The 17475-nt window shown below is 40.7% G+C and overlaps 1 protein-coding gene across 2 annotated transcripts in view; it reads right to left on the bottom strand.

Moving 5' to 3' along the window:
- Positions 1-17475, bottom strand: part of PDE10A (phosphodiesterase 10A) — a 453343-nt gene that overhangs the window by 67620 nt on the left and 368248 nt on the right. For both annotated transcript variants that reach the window (XM_077486632.1, XM_077486633.1), the window contains exons 19-20: positions 7296-7407; positions 1605-1685 (exon numbers count right to left, since the gene is read on the bottom strand). In XM_077486632.1, coding sequence (XP_077342758.1) covers positions 1605-1685; positions 7296-7407 — 193 coding nt within the window. The remainder of the gene's footprint in view (positions 1-1604; positions 1686-7295; positions 7408-17475) is intronic.

Here is a 17475-nt window from a genome sequence, read left to right as displayed (position 1 = left end):
CCATACTCAGGAGAATTAGCAGAATATATTTTGGGGTGTAATTTTTGCTATGTACATGCTATTTTTTGGAAATATTTTAGAAATGGACAACTTTGTGTAAAAAAAATGCGATTTCCTTTTTGTTTTTTCACATTTTCCACAAACTTCTGGAAAAAAAGGAACCGTTCAAAAGACTCATTATGCCTCATATTATACGTTGGGGTGTTTGCCTTCCAAAATGGGGTCACTTTGTGGGCATTTCCCTTGTCCTGGTGCTCCAGGGCCTTCAAAAGTGTAATAGGTGGTTGAGAGATTAGATGTGTAATTTATGCTCCTAGAACGCCTGAATGTGCTACTTCAATGTTGGGCCTCTGTATGTGGCCAGGCTGTGTAAAAGTGTGGTATCGCCATACTCAGGAATAGCAGAATATATTTTGGGGTGTCATTTGTGGAATGTACATACCATGTGAGAGAAATAACCTGTTATATTGACAAGTTGGCGTGAAAAAAATAAAAATATTTTGCAAAGAATTATGGGAAAAAAAATTACAACTTCAAAAAACTAACCATGCCTCTTACTAAATACCTTTGAATGTCTACTTTCCAAAAAGGGGTCATTTTGTGGGTATTTGTACTTTCCTGGCTTGTTAGGGTCTCAAGAAATGAGATAGGCCTCAGATGTGATCAATTTTCAGCGATTGGCACCCATAGCTTGTAGACTAACTTTCACACAGACTAAATAATATCCACAAATTTGGGTTATTTTTACCAAATATATGTAGCAGTATAAATTTTGGCCCAAATGTATGAAGAAAAATTACTTATTTGCAAAATTGTATAATAGGAATGTAGAAAAATATTTTTTCTTACCAAATTTTCAGTCTTTTTTAATTTGTAGCACAGAAAATAAAAAAACACAGAGGTGATCAAATGCCACCAAAAGAAAGCTCCATTTGTGTAAAAAAAAAAGAATGAAAATGTCATATGGATATAGTGTTGCATGACTGAGCAATTGTCATTCAAAATGTGAGAGCACTGAAAGCTGGAAATTGGACTAGGTTAGGAAGGGGGTTTAACTGGCCAGTGGGTAAGTGGTTAAATGACAATTCTGCGGTCGTGTGGCACTGTACACAAATTGATGTTATTTTATTTCCCACAAATAGAGCTTTTTGGTGGTATTTGATCACCTCTGCAGTGATTTGGCTCAAAGGAGCCGCCGGACCCGCAGTACATATACGTGGTGCGGTTGGCAAGAGGTTAACGCTGTATATAATTTGGGCATTAGGCTATCTAATGTTCTTTAGAGAAATTTTAACTATTAAATGAATTTCACAATTACGATCTCTGTCTAGAAAGGAGAAAAACTATGATTTTACTAAAGACTAATGGCATTACTAAAGAGTTATGAAGAATTCACAGATACCAACCAGAATTCATCTTTTACTGGCATAACTTTAGCAGACCAAATTCTGTCTAGTTACTATGGGTTACTATAGGTAATAAAAGCTTTATACTGAAGGCCATATATAGCAGATAATCTAGATATGGCTCATAGTACACGCTAACCACTTGTGATCACAATTGTTCCTGTATAGAGCAGTGTTGCATACAATAGTTTGACGCACCTGTCCCTGAGGAATTTCATCCTTTTTCTCTCTGTCCATCATTGGTATTGGTGAAATACCCAGCCTCTTCATTTCATCCCCCTTTAGAAGTAAAACATGATAATTGTGTCAGAACTCAACAAAACAAACAGATGTAAGATGATTAGATTTCCAACAACTTATATTAACTACAGCAGAATAATTCTAGCAGCAGCATCAACACTCGAGTATAAGACTTTGGGATCTGTTAATGTACCTGCTAATATCTGATGGAGATCAATGTCAGAGCTGCTACACATTCATTGTAATACCTAAAAATAGATTTCCTGATGCCTACATGACAGCATACATATGGTTTGTGCTCTGCTCCCATCTAACCCACGTGATCCATTATATCTCAGGGAAAGATTTGACTAGGCACCCACAGCCCCATTCTCTTTTTGTCCTCGAGACTACATAATTGTTATTACAACAACTTCTTACTTTCACTTTTATTGATACATTCAGATTCAAGCTCTTCTGGATGAAGTTCTACTACTTAAGCTGCTAAAAGCACTTGCAGGTGTGAGCGCTTATTTTTCCATGGATTTGTTTTTTGGGAACAGTTGCCATTTTAGGTGCAGTGTATGGCTACTTTCTGCATTTCATATTTCTCTTATTTGGATTATCAGGTATCTCACACTTTATTACTTTGTTTTTCACACTTCAATAGCTATTTATGGTTTTAGTGCCTTTGGTGAATCTTAAGATAGACAATGACAGTCTCACAGTGTCTAAAACTCATGGAAACCTTCCGATTATGCAATGACAGTCTCACAGTGTCTAAAACTCATGGGAACCTTCCCATCGTGCAATGACAGTGTCACAGTTTCTAAAACTCATGGGAACCTTCCCATCATGAAACCCCATGGTCAGGTGGGCACACTGGTATCTTAACATTCCAGAGAGGATGGACAGATTAACAACCAAGGTGGCAGTATCCTTCATTCAAAATCAGGTAGGTTTACAGGAAGCTGCAAGAACATAAGTACTTATTCAACCTCAGACTTTTCAGTTGGTGTGTGCATACCTTTTAACTTTGCTCATACAGAGATTTCCTACAGCACCTTGTGGAATAACTAGTGACAATTTAAAAATAACTCCATATAGGCCCAGGTCATAGATCGGGCTTCTGAAGTATTTTTCAAATTGTGATCAGATATCCCTTTTTTTGATTCCACAGCTTCTGAATTTTAATGCATTGAAGTTGCATACAGTAATTGAGCAGAAAAACTTGGAAAGCATAGGTTTTTTATGCCGCTTACACACGATCAGACTATCTGCCGGACTTTGCAGCGGAGGTCCACCGGACTTTCCGAACGAGCGGACTTGTCCACACACGCCCACACACAATCAGACTTTTCCAGCGGACAATCCACTGGACTTTTGGCGGAGGTCCACCAGACTTTTCAAATGAACGTACTTGCCCTCACACGGAGTAAAGTCCGTTCATTTTGAACGTGACTCCAGGTAGACGGGACTAGCGAAGGAAGTCAATGTTGCCTCCTCCGTCGGCGAGATGGACACCTCGCGAGCCCCGTCGGCTGGTATGGATTTTAAGGGGAACCCCCACGCCGAAAAAAAACGCCATGCCCCCCCCCTAAAGTCCATATCAGACCCTTATCCGAGCATGCAGCCCGGCTGGTCAGGAAAGGAGCGCCCCCCCAACCGTACCAGGCCACGTGCCCTCAACATGGGGGGTGCTTTGGGGAAGGGGGTCCCCAGATCCCAGCCCCCCACCCTATCTGAATCAGTATGGGGTACATGGTACCCCTACCCATTCATCTGAGGGAAAAGTGTTAATAAAAATAACACAACACAGGCTTTTCCAGTAGTTTATTAGAAAGCTCCGGGGGTCTTCTTCTGACTTTGGGGGTCTTCCCGCCGGGCTCCTCCATTATCTTCTGCTCTTTTCCTAGCGGAGGAGCCCGGCTTTCTCCTTCGTCGTTGCCGCAGTTCAACTTCGGGGGTTTTGTCCCGCTCTTCGGTTCTTCTGCCAGGCCTCTGCTATCTTCTTCCAGCTCTTTTACTAGCGTTGGACCGGTCTTCTCATTAGTCGCGGTCGCCGATGCCTTCTTCTTCTTCTTCCTTCCGATGTTGACACAACACTCTCTCTGGCCATAATGCCAGGGACGCGTTGTGCGGTGACTTAAAGGGGGCTCCCGGATTCCGATAAGCCCCCTGCCCGCAGACCCCGACAACCAACGGCCAGGGTTGTCGGGAAGAGGCCCTTGTCCTCAACGCCTGGGGGCAAGGCGCTTTGGGTGGGTGGGGGGGGCCCTGTGGCCCCTGCATGTTGAGGGCACGCGGCCTGGTACAGTTCAGGAGGGGGGGCACTCACTCATCCCCACCCCCTTTCCTAACTGGCCGGGCTCAGGCCGGGTCAGATAAGGGTCTGGTATGGACTTTGGGGGGGCGTAGGGTTTCCCCTTAAAATCCATACCAGGCAACGGGGCTCCCGAGGTGTCAATCTCGCTGATGGAGGCGTAGACATTGACTTCCTTTGCTAGTCCTGTCTACCTGGAGTCACGTTCAAAATGACTGGACTTTACTCCGTTTGTGGACAAGTCCGTTCATTTGAAAAGTCCGGCGGAATAGCACACAGAAGGGTGGATTGTCTGCCGGACTGCAGAGTCTGGCGGACAATTTTGAGTCAAAACTTCTTTCTAAGTCCGCCGGACTTTTGGGAAGAAAACTCTGGACTCTGTTCCGCCGGACAGTCCGATTGTATGTACGCGGCATTAGGAAGCAGGCGCTCTTCTTCGGATGCAAAAAAACTTCACTGATCCAACTTATAAAGTGTGAGAGATATTTTATGTTTTCCAAGCAAGCTTATTTCAATGCTTTCTCACTAGAAGTATACAACATCATTTATGTTTATCCTGGATTGAGCCTAAGACTGAATACATGTCGAAGTTTTTCCTCTTACGGATTTTATGTGGAATTTTTCTCCACCTTCATGTTGCATTACAGTGTGTATCCAGACAGTTTGACCTCTTGGGATTTTGGCAAAATAGACTTTGCAGCCCTTTTTGCTTTAATAATTTTTCCCTTATGAGTTGTCACATATGTGCTGCCATGTAGTTTATAGAAATCCAAACGAGAAGACCCATATGTTGCCAACATCCCAATTTGAACAATATTATAAGAAGAGTACCCCCCTCCCCCCCTCCAAAGAATACCAAGGGACTTTTGAGGCAATTGATCAACAACTGATGAAAAAAATCATAGAAATGTATTAATATAAAAAACATATGTGGTGCATACAACATCAAACAGAATTTACATATACGACATAGACAGAATCATATAACAAGTATAAAAATGCAGATCATGCAATACTGAGCCCAATATTGCTCAGGCTCAGTATTGATTGATCTGCATTTTTATACTTGTTATATGATTCGGTCTGTCTTATATGTAAATCCTGTTTGGCGTTGTACACACCACATATTTTTTATATTAATACATTGCTATGCTTTTTTTCATCAATTGTTGATCAGTTGCCTCAAAAGTCCCTTAGTATTCTTTGAAGGGAGTGCTCCCCTTATATGTGCTGCCATGTAGGCACTAGGAAAACTGAAAATGTAATATTTAATATTCCACATCTTTCCATTCTGAAATGGACAGACATTAGGAAATTAAAATTACAGAAAGATAAATATTCAATTTTCCATTTTACTTGAGAAAGTATGCCTTTAGGTATGCGTTTTTGAGAAGGTATAGGTTTGCTGATTTTTTTCCAACAAAACACCAGAGGTCTCTGAAAATATATTTTGCATGTTGCAAGTATATCATCAAGAGATGCAGTTTGTATGGGCGTTGGCTTAGAAACAAAACTCAAGAAAAAAAAAAAAAGGAAGCTTTCTGACTTGTGCCATAACTGTCAAGATACCTCTAAAGATGCTTATCTTGGGTCTGTAATATATATATATTTATACACACACACACACACACACACACATACATATAGGAGAGAAATAGGTGCGAATGGACTGCAGCAAACTAGGTAAGAGGGAGAATAAGCAAGAGGAGGTCAATCATAAAAATATGTAAGATCCCACTAGAAAATTTAACCCATTGGGTATACATGTTCTCAAATGGAAAATCCAAAATACCTCCTGCTTGCACGGAAACTTAAAGACCTCACCTCCCTTAGGTGGTCTTTTAACTCTTTCAATCCCTGTATTTGTAGAACTGCGAGATCGCCACCATGTGATTGATTAAAATGATTAGCAACATTTGTAGAGTGATTCTTCTGTATATCATACACATGATCATGGAGGCGATCCCACAATCTCCTTGGTGTTCTGTCCACATATTATATGTTTTAGATTTTAAATGTAATCAAGTATATCAAATATTTGGTGTTACAGTTCATGAAATCCTTGACATTGTAATTTCTGCCACTAACTTTAGACTTAAATCCTTCTCCTTTAATCAAACGTGGACAACAAGGGCAATCTTTTGTGCCACACCTGCTTATTACTAGATGTAAAATAGCTAGGGGTTAAGTAGTTGCCTAGAGAAGGTGAACATCGAGAAACTATTCTAGCCCCACCGAAGAGGATTTTGGCGTACACACTGTCAAATTGGTACATGGCATTCAACAATATTTTTAATTTTTCTAAACTCCATACGGAATGGAGTGGTGATATAGCAGGTCTCTCTTGAAGACAGAGATGTGCCAAGTCTTATTCTAATCTTGCCCTGGGGAGGACTCTCCAGGAGGACTGGGAACAGAAAGCAGCCAGGTAGGCTGGCATTTTTCTGCAAGCAGTGGAACTGGGATCATTGTCTACAGGGAAGCTGAAGGTGGTGCGAGATGCGGTTTATTCCTCATGTGCTACATTACAAAGGGACTGAGAGTTCCTAGCCTGTAATGGGTTGTTACTGAGCTAGCAAGAGAATGTTCATTCCTCCAGCAGAAGCTGTACAAAAAAGAAACCAAGTTTGTGCAGGAGGAAGGAAGAAGAGGAATCTGTAAATAGGGAGGACGTTGTCCCTGGTTCTGTTTATGGACATTTTTCAAGTTGGGCATCCCATAATCCCTTACCCCATCTAAAGCCTCATACACATGATGCGATTTTTGGCCAACTGAGCGTCTGATTTCTGTCTTAAGGGCGTGTGCCAGGATCTTGTCTTGCATACTAATGGTACACAATTGTTTAGCAACAAACATGAATGCAGTGACATACTACAAGGAATTTCTGCTCGAGCGTCACCCTTTGGGCCCCTTCTGCTAATTTCGTGTTTGGTGAGCATTGATTCCGAGCATGCTTGTTTGTACTTTCGACTTTTGTGTGACGGATTTGTGTACTGACCATATGGAAATCTGACAACAGACCGTCATCCGTCTAAAATTTATTAGCCTGCCATTCAACATTTGATGACCGAAAGTTAGACAACAATTGTCAAAAGGAGCGCACCAACAGTCAGATTTTAGGACAACAGTCTGTCAGGCAATCCCCTGCCAACAATTGCATCAAATGTACAAGGCTTTGGTTATCACCCCTAATAAAACAACAAAAACAAGCCAAAGGACTGATTTCTGTGTCTGGATGCAAGAATGAAATGCTGTGCGACTGACTGTGCAGCAGTAGGGAACCTTGGCATCAGCAACTGCTACGGGGGTAGTGGGCATATGTAAAATAAAATGCATACAACTCATACCTCTGCCCAGAATTCATCATATATGTCATCAGCAATGTGTCTGGTCACAGGCCATAGCTTTGTCACAGAGCAGAGATCACATGCAGTCATCATTAACCCAATCATGCGATCTCTGGAAAAAAAAATGTAAAGAAAGGAACATTAATTTGTTTATTTCTTTTCGGTACACCAGTTAGAGTGAAATATGTATGTTACTACTGCTGGCCTTCTTCTGAAAATGCGGGTTGCATGGTTGCATTATGCTCCAGTACTTCACATACCAGAAACAAGTACATGACAAATGAATGTTACAGAAATGTATAATTCTATATTCTTATTTGTTCTGGGTCAGTGTTAGAGCAAAAAAATAAACATGACAACCAGGCAACTAGCATCTGTAGAAGTATAGGTCTGCAGTGGCAGCCTCCATATTTCATTCTGGAAGCTGTGTTCTAACACCACATACAAGATATAGCAACCAAATATTGAAAACAAAAGAGTAATTAAACTCTCAAGAGAGGGAACAATAATTTAATGACAAAAGGAGTATAACACAATTGTGCTAATTTCTTACTAATCAGCTTCATTAAAGCACAAAATATGCAGCTAATTATTGTGAAGTACTAAGCAGGGATAGCTAGGTTTTTGTATTTTATTTCTGATTGAAACCATTTCAGAGTAGTTTTACAGAGTGCAATGGTAATCATCACATGGACATTTCTTCTTATGATTAAAAGCGTCTAAAACAAAGGACATTTCATGTTACTTCTAAACAATCAACCAGTGACATCTATGACACTCTTCCCCTTCTTCAGTGGATTTAATGGTTGCTGCACACAACAGTGCACGATTTATATGCAGATGCTATTAGTAAATGAAATGAAAAGTTCACTTTAAGCAACCAAGCATGCTGGCGTAATTTTGTTTGGGTATTCAAAGTGAACAAAGGTTCACCTTATTCACTTTTCATTATGAACAAGTCATTTAACTTCTGTAGTGACTCCAGTAAGGCCAGTTGGTGAAACCAAGTACAGTGTCAGGAGCTGAAGGTTCTTTAGCTGGTCTATCTCTTGAAGAGAACAAAGATCTGAAGGCATCATGGACACCAGGACAGGCAAGCCTAACACTTTTTTTTTTTTCCATGACTTAGTCGCTTTAAGTATTTATATTCAGGGATATATTCCTTTGGCTAACATGCAATTCATTGCAGTGCAGATAGAGTATACATTTTATCAATATTAGGTTTTCTATGGCATTAAGGATTTCTATTTGTTGGTGGGAACCTGCCCTATCAAATACCTTACACCTCGTATACCCAAGGTTTTTTGTGTCTTTTTAATGTTTCAATTTCATTATAAAGGAAAATTGTGTTTTGAATGACCAATTTGATTGTTTTTTAGTTGGAGACCAATGCCCTAAGAGGCACTAGCAGCATGACTAGTTCTACAGCTGCTTACATGATAAGATGTACTGGCACCTGACATTTGTGGGCGGCTTTTTCTGTGGTATCTCTTCACAGTTTCATTTCTTTCACTCTATGCTCCTCGGATATCTTCTCTTTCCATCACGGAGATTCCAAAATACTTCATGATGATCTAAACAGCAGTTGTGTCTTTCATCATCTATTTTATCTTTGTGTTTCCATAAACAGTGCCACCACCAGCATCTACATGAATATACTCTCTTTCAGTAGTATATCTCCCTTCTAATCGATTTCTAAATGCTGGTTCTCCTTTTCACAGCACTAAAACCTTTTCAGGTTGTTGAAAAAGCTGGCCATAAACTAGTAGAGTGTGGAGTAAACCTCCCCTAGAAAATTCTCAGTGCTTTCGATGACTTGATATATGTCATTTGAAAGCACTTCAAGAACTGGATTTTTGGTGTACCTGTAAAACGCTTTTTTGGAGTACATCACAGAACACAGGTTATTTTCATATACCTAATGATGAATACCCAGGAAACACTAACACTCCTGGTAGAATGAGCCATCACTAAAAACTGAATGTCTCTTTATATTGTAAGCTTAAAGCGGAGTGCCACCCAAAAATGGAACTTCCGCTTTAAGTGTTGGTTACCTCCTGACATGCCACATTTGGCATGACATTTTTTGGGGGAGGAGCGGGTACCCTTTTTTTTTTTTTTTTTTTACAGGCACCCAGCTCCCGCTTCTTCCCTGGCGCCAGAGGGAAGATCACCTCACCCCCGCCCTCCCTGCAATCTTCTAGGACACGTCACAGGTCCCAGAAAGTTGCCTGGCCAATCTCAGCTATGCCACAGCTGGGTGCCCACAGTTAGAATGCAGGTGCCGCAGGGAGGAGGGGTAGAAGAGCAGGGCTTTGTATGCCCGCATCGCTGGACCGACAGGTCCGTTGAGAAATTGTAGATTTGGAAGCTGTGTGACCCTTTCTTGGGCCTTCAGACGACAAAAGGAGAGAAGCAGGCTGAAGAATAGCAGCTGACAACTTGAGGTAACAAAACCCCTGGTACAAACGTTCATTCAATTGTTTAATTGTGTAAAAAAAAAAAAAAACAATTTACAGACATGCCTCAAAACTATTTTCATTTAAGATTCCAACCTTCTGGCTTTAAGAAACACTTAAAAATGATTAAAAAGAAAGAAAACTGTAGTCAATTACAACAGTTTTTTTGGTTTTATCAGGTACCCACTCCCACTTCCGGTTGACTTTGCCATGGGGAAGTCATCTGGAAGTTTGGCCCCCTCCCCCAGCTGCCGAGCCATACACAGAGCACAGCGAGCTTCGTGCATATGCAGTAGGGAATCGCGGTGAAGCCACAAGGCTTCACCGTGGCATAGATAAGAGTTCTTGATGCCGGGAAATCTCCCTGCTGGAGAGAGGCCACCACAGATTGCACCAATTCCATCTGAACATTCTGCACTCAGAGAAACCTATAGAGACTCTTGAGATCCAGAAATGGGCGTTTGGTTCATCAGCGTTCAGTTTTTGGAACTGTGAAAAGGTTTTAGTAGAAACTGAAAAGCTGTTACCCTCTGAAACCAGAACAATCACTCCTTGTGACAGAAGATGGCTGAGGAATTCTTTTTCCTAAATTCAAAAGAAACATTTGAAAGCATGTAGCTGGAGGCGGAAAGGTTTTATGATTTCCAGATTGTAACCTTGAGAGACTATGTTGCGAACCTACTCATTCGCAATCTTCCATTGACAAACCTACACAAAGGCCTGTCTACGTCCAACATCTCAGTGAGTGGGGGCACCCCTTCATTGTGAGGAGGACTTTTGCACAGGGTTTAGAAGTTTAGGTCTTTTAACGAAACTGGGAGTAGGGACTGGAACCCAAGGCCTGAGGATGCAGAAAGGAACACTTTTTGGAAGTAGAAAAGTGTGGCAGGTTTTTGAACTTTAACTATGACCTCCTTTTAACAGGATTTGGTTACCCACCGTCACCTTCTGGATGTAATTATGCAAGAGAGGCCTAAGAAAATGTTCCCCTTTTTAAAGGTTAATATTAAACATGCTTCTTGCAGGATAATTCTGTTAGATCAACACTTCAGCCATAAGACAAAACCCCTAGACAACAAATAACTGAATAGAGTACTTTAAGGCATCCACTGAGAAACTAAGAGCATGTGGGAAATCTTCCAGGTTGCTATTTGCTTTGGTATACCCATTAGCAGGGTCCCTCTCTTTAGTCCTGTGACAGGCCCAGACCGTAAAGCTTTGGCATAGCTCTACACTTGCAACTGAAAATTGTAGAGCTGCCCCTACCAGAAGAAAGGAGCCTTTAAAGAAGGCCTTCAGACATTTATCCAAGGCATCCTTAAATACAGAGAGAATTTCCATTGGGACTGTTGGCATCTTTTTGAGATAGGAAACCACCGGATAAATTGAAGGTAGAAGCAGGCTGAAGAATAACAGCAGGGGAACCCCACTGACAGCTGAATAAGTCATCGATTGTTAAGGACATATCAGCCCCACTGCTTACCAACCAATAATTGACAGCTTTTTTATGCTCATAGTCTGCAGGAGATCTGGTGAAAAAAACAAAATAGATACTAATAGTCTGCAGGAGATCTGTAAAAAAATGAAATAGATGCTAATAGTCTGCAGGAGATCTTATTAAAACAAATGGTAATCTGCAAAAAAATTAAAAATTAAATATATAGTATCTATATTCTATTCTGTTCTATTGTTCTAGTCTATTCTTTATTTCTATTCTAATCTTTTCTATTCAAATTCATTCTATACGAAATTCGAATGTCGGAAAGAAATATATATATATTATGAAACCACCATCTTCCGAAATTCGAATTTAGTATATAATTTTGATTTTAATAGAAAAGATTTTAATAGAATATAAAAGAATAGACTAGAAAAACAATAGAACAAAATAAAATATAATATATTTTATTCTGTTCTATAGTTTTTCTAGTCTATTTTCTATTTTATTATAATCTTTTCTATCCAAATTTAAAATTAATTAATTAAAAAAATTTAATTCATACTATTCGAAATTCAAATTTATTCTATTCAAATTCGAATTTCAGAAGATGGTTGTATATTCTATTAAATTATATTTTTTTTCTATTCTGTTCTAATCTTTTCTATTTGAATTCGAAATTTTGGAAGATGGTTAGTTACTAATACCTACTTATATATATTTGTCACATCAACTTTTCATACTTGCAGTGTACCAGTGCAAAAAACACACACATCTTAATTAATTTATATTTATGGTATCAATGAAGTTGTCAGCATGCCTGATTGAAGAAGTCACGGATGTCGATCGCAAGGCAAGTACATATGCTGTATGTCATTGTCCACTTCCCACAAGTTTTGTATTGTATTTGTCCACTTGCCACGTCACCTGCCGCAAGTTGTGTATTGTCCACTTGCCACAACACCTGCCACAAGTGCCACGTGACCGGCCACGAGTGCCACGTGACCTGACACGAGTGCCACGTGACCAAGTTGTGGATTGTCCACTTGCCACGTCACCTGCCACCAAGTGACCCCAGATATGGGCAATATGCCAAGTACTTTTCTGCTTATAGCTAGAAACCCCAAATTAGGCATGCAAACACAGTAGACCTAGCACTACAACATCTCCAAATTTGGGGTTTCTAGCACCAAGAATTACATTTTGCGACCCGACTTTGGGGCCACATATCTCGGGGTCACTTATAGCTAGAAACACCAAATTTGGTATGCAAACACAATCGAACTAGCACTACAACAATTGGGGTTTCTAGCACCAAGTGACCCCGAGATACATGGCCCTAAAGTCGGGTCACAAAATATTTTCGAATCTGGTTGAAAAAGTTTTGAATGCGGTTGAAATAATTTAGAATCATGTTGAAATCATTTTGAATCCGGTAGAAATATTTTTGATTGCGACCGATTTTTCGAATTCGGTAGAAAACGAAACAAAATCCAAAAACGAATTTAACAAATATAACTAGTTGAAATGAATTAACTAACTAAAACTAAACTAAACAATTTTTTTCCTTTTGCACATGTCTAGCGTTGAGCCACAAGCAGATCAAAAAGTTGGCTAAACAGTTTAATTTTTTTCCCCTACTACTCTGCATCAAGATAAAAAACATTCATGATCACCAGGCAGCAGAGGGAGCAATTGGCTGCCGCTGTCAATCAAATCCTGTGAGAATGGAATGGGGGTGGGGCCAAGGCATGCAGTGTTTGTCTATGGATGCACACAGCCCGGCTCAAGAGTGCCCCTGCACGAGTACCCCCATAGCACACAGCTAGAGAAAAGGAGTGGACAGTGTCAAGTAAATATATAATGTTTGTTATATTGATTTAAAAAAAATCAGCCTTTACAACTGCTTTAAAGAAAACCTATAGGTAAGGAAAAATTCATCACTTAGAAAAATTAGTTTCCAGAAATTTTATTAACCACTTACGAACCTCCCGCCATCATAATACGGCAGCTCTTTGAAGTGGAATATCGTTATGGTAGCAGCCAGCTGCCATAACCCTGGTATCCACTTCTTAAGCAGGTGGTCTGCTTTCTGTGGCGGATTCACCACCAGATAACTTTTATCGGTAGTGGAAGAGGGCACCCCCCCGCCGCACTCTGGTGCCCTCCGGCACTTACCGGAGCCACCAGCAGCGGCAGAGGTGATCGGATCCTGCCCTCTGCTTGGCTGGCTGCTGAGTGAGGGGAAGATGCCCCCCACCTGCCTCCATACCATTGCAGGGCAGAAACAACGTCAAAATGTCACTTCCGCTCATAGCCCTTAACCACTTCAGCCCCAGAAGGATTTACCCCCCTCCTGACCAGAGCACATTTTGCGATTCGGCACTGCGTTGCTTTAACTGACAATTGCGTGGTTGTGTGATATTGTACCCAAACAAAATTGACATTTTTACCCACAAATAGAGCTTTCTTTTGGTGGTATTTGATCACCTCTGCGTTTTTTATTTTTTGCGCTATAAATAATAAAACAAAAAGACAAAAAAAAACAAAACATAAATTTTGTAAAAAAACGCATTATATTTTACTTTTTGCTATAATAAATATCCCCAAAAAATATACTGTATATAATTTTTTTTCCCCTCAGTTTAGGCCGATACGTATTCTTTTGACATATTTTTGGTAAAAAAAAAAAAAAATCACAATAAGCGTTTATTGATTGGTTTGCTTAAAAGCGTCTACAAAATAGGGGATAGATTTATGGCATTTTTAGTCATCTTTTTATTTTTACTAGTAATGGCGGCGATCATCGATTTTTGTTGTGACTGGGACATTATGGAAGAATGGGGAGATGCGGTGCTTACATCGGCATCTTCCCATTCTTCAGCTCCGTGACATGATCGCAGTATCCCCGCAGACATCGAGTCCGTAGGTCCCATGGGCATGAAGCGCACGGCGGGAAATTCAAAGTAACATACGGTACATTACTTTGCCCAGTCGTGCCATTCTGCCGACGTATATATACAGGCGGCGGTGGCAAGCGATTAAAGGGACTTCTCTTTTTTTATTGCATTTTAGTGTAAAATATGAGATCTGAGATCTTTTTGACCCCAGATTTTTAAAAGGTCCTGTCATGCTATTTTCTATTACAAGGGATGTTAACAATTCTTGTAACAGGAATAAAAGTGACACATTTTTTTTTAAAGAACACTATAAAAATAAAAAAGTTAAATAAAGAAGAAAAAAAAAAGTGTTTTTACGCATCCTGTCCCACCGAGCTTGCGTGCAGAAGCGAATGCATACGTGAGTATTGCCCGCATATAAAAACTGTGTTTAAACCACACATGTGAGGTATCGCCACAATTATTAGAGCGAGAGCAATAATTCTAGCTCTAGACTGCCTCTGTAAATAAAACACGCAACCTGTACACTTTTTTAAACTTCACCAATGGAGACTTTTAAGGATAAAAGTTTGTCGCCATTAAACAAGCGGCCGCAATTGTGTGACATGTTGGGTATCAATTTACTCGGCATAACATTATCTTTCACTTGTATTCGCTAGGGTGTTAAGAAAAAAAAATAGGATTTTTAAAAGAGCTTACCTGTAAAATCCTTTTCTTTGATGTACATCAGGGGACACAGAGCCATAGTAATAACTATGTGGGTTATATCGGCAAATCAGGTGCTGGACACTGGCATGCCCCTTAAGGCGTGAACTTCCCCCATATAAGCCCTCCCATTACTGGGAGTCCTCAGTTTTGTAGCCAAGCAATCAAAGTGTATAAGAAGAAGAAGAAGAAGAAGAAGAAGAAGAAGAAGAAGAAGAAGAGGGACCTCTGTCTTCTGATGTACATCAAAGAAAATGATTTTACAGGTAAGCTGTTTTAAAAATACAATTTTCCTTTCTTACATCAGGGGACACAGAGCCATAGTAATAACTATGTGGGATCCTGGTGTTGCCCCTGGGAACTTTCTCCTGAACTTGACAATTGAGACCGTCAAGACTACCTAAAGGCAGATACCCAGGCATAGGAGAGGCTGCATGATTAAAGGAGAACTGTTTGAACCTCCTTTTACTGGTAAAGAGAGCTTTACCCCTTTTGGATGTATTTATCCACTCTAAATAGTCGTACTCCAGGAAGGGACACAGACTGGCTAAGGGTTTTCACCTGGTGCTTCAGCTGATCAATATCTCAGCCATGGACCTCTGCAAAAATGCACTAGTCCAAGTATAAGCCATAGGGCTTAAATGATCGAGTCCTTCATAGCATCTGTGAGACACAGTGTATCAAATACACCAGCCCCTTGCCGGGCCTGCTGATCAGGCAGAACTTTCAGGTATCTCACACCTGTTCCTTACCCCTTGGAGTCCACATTGCAATGCATTGGCTTGACTCAAAATGTGCTCCACCACAATAGTGGGGCAGACGTTAAGGGGTTAATGGACTGAGCTACTCCAATTGCAGCCAGAACTGCAAAAGACATCTTGTCTTTAAAAGGAAAATCCAACCTAAACTTGCTAGATCCTTTAACATCAGTGCATTATCCACTGGACATGTGAGACTCTGCTCACTGAGGTGATTGCAGCATTAATAGCTGGAACCCCCCATTTCTTTCCTAAAAATGTTCCCATTCAGAATACATAGCTATGCATTTTTAGTGCTTTTTGCATCTTGCAGATTTGCATTACAGAACTTGTTCCATAGGACACCATGTTAAATGGACTCCCAGGTGGGGGAGGTTCAAATGAACCCTATTAGAGGTAGATACCTCAAGAGCCTGTGGCAAGCAACAAAATGGTTAAGTAAGGGAGTAGACAAACACCTGACTTGTGTGGCTACTCCCTCCCTGTTAGGAACCTCTGAAGAGGAAACATGTATCTTCCAATATTTGGGAAGAGCTACCTGATCCCCAGCCTTCTGCACCTCAACAAAAGGGCCCAGAGGACTAGATGGGAATCTGCTATGTTTAGTCCTACTATGGAGAGACATCATAGCAATAATCTTTTAAATGATAGAAGAAAAACCTGTTTGTATGAAATACAGGGACAGAAGTGTTCTACTCTTGATGGCTTCATCTGATTGGCCGTATTTTGCTTTTTACCTCCTGGGGAGGAAGACAGACATTCTTTTGGAAGGGTTTGTTGTATACCATTAACCCCTTAGAACCCTTAGCAGGGTTCCTGGTACCTTTGTCACTCATAGCTTACAGTACAAAGCAGAGGCAGTACCAGAAAAAGAATGTTACACTTGCTAGGCTATAGTACAGTACAATAATGGCTATTAGTCCTAGCTATACAGTACAATGTTGTCAATCAAAAGGGAGATGCCTGTGTCATCAAACCTGCCAGCAACCACTCTGCTCTGTCTCTCCACCGCCAGACTAAAGCTTTTCCTGCACAGCTTAAAATACTTCCTCCACGTGTGGCCGGCGTCTGTCGCTGTTTAGCCACGCCCCCACGTGAAAACGCCCCCCCTTTCCCTTTCAACTAGGGAAGTGTATGAGTGCTGGCAAGAGCCTGTGGCGGGCAACAAAAGGGTTAAGTAAGGGAGTAGACAAACGCCTGACTTGTGCGGCTACTCCCTCCCTGCTCAATACAGCCTCCATTGGTGACACATAGACACGACAACATAAATACATGGAAGGAGAGATTCCTTGCAGAAAATCTCCCCTACCTTTCCGCCGCAGGGCTTTATCAGAGATAAAAAGCCCAATCTTCACCCTTCACGGTAGGCACCGAGACCTTGAAAGGAAACCTTCAGGAACAGGGGTACACTCAGGTAATCCCACAATCCTGGACCTGCGAGAAGACCCTGCCAGTAAACTTTATTGGCCTTACTACCAAAAAGTACTGGATCCCAGGGCCCAGCTTATAAGCATTCGCAAGCAAAACCTTGTGTCTTCGGATAACGAGGCCCGGGTACCATTCATTTAGTCCATTACGGAGACACCTAATATGCCGATTACTATGGCTCTGTGTCCCCTGATGTAAGAAAAGTAAAAAAAAAAAATATATATATATATATATATATATATATATATATATAAAATATGTTTGGGGGCTCTAAGTACTTTTCTAGCAAAAAAAAATTATTTTAACTTGTAAACAGCAAGTTTGAAAAATAGGCCCGGTCCTTTAGTGGTTAAACTATAAGCTTCCCAGTAACTCAAGTACCCAGTCATCACTACTTAGCAGGTCTGATTTTGAATGTGTCTGCTTTACAGCTCACATGTAATTTGTATGTTGAGATGTTATGCTAGTTAGCTTTTCTGTCAAGTAGTACAT

Source organism: Lithobates pipiens, unplaced genomic scaffold (assembly GCF_037356315.1).
Source record: "Lithobates pipiens isolate NorthernLeopardFrog02 unplaced genomic scaffold, aLitPip1_a1.2 Scaffold_18, whole genome shotgun sequence".
Classification (NCBI taxonomy): Eukaryota; Metazoa; Chordata; class Amphibia; order Anura; family Ranidae; genus Lithobates; species Lithobates pipiens.
This window is presented reverse-complemented; position numbering and strand designations above follow the sequence as displayed.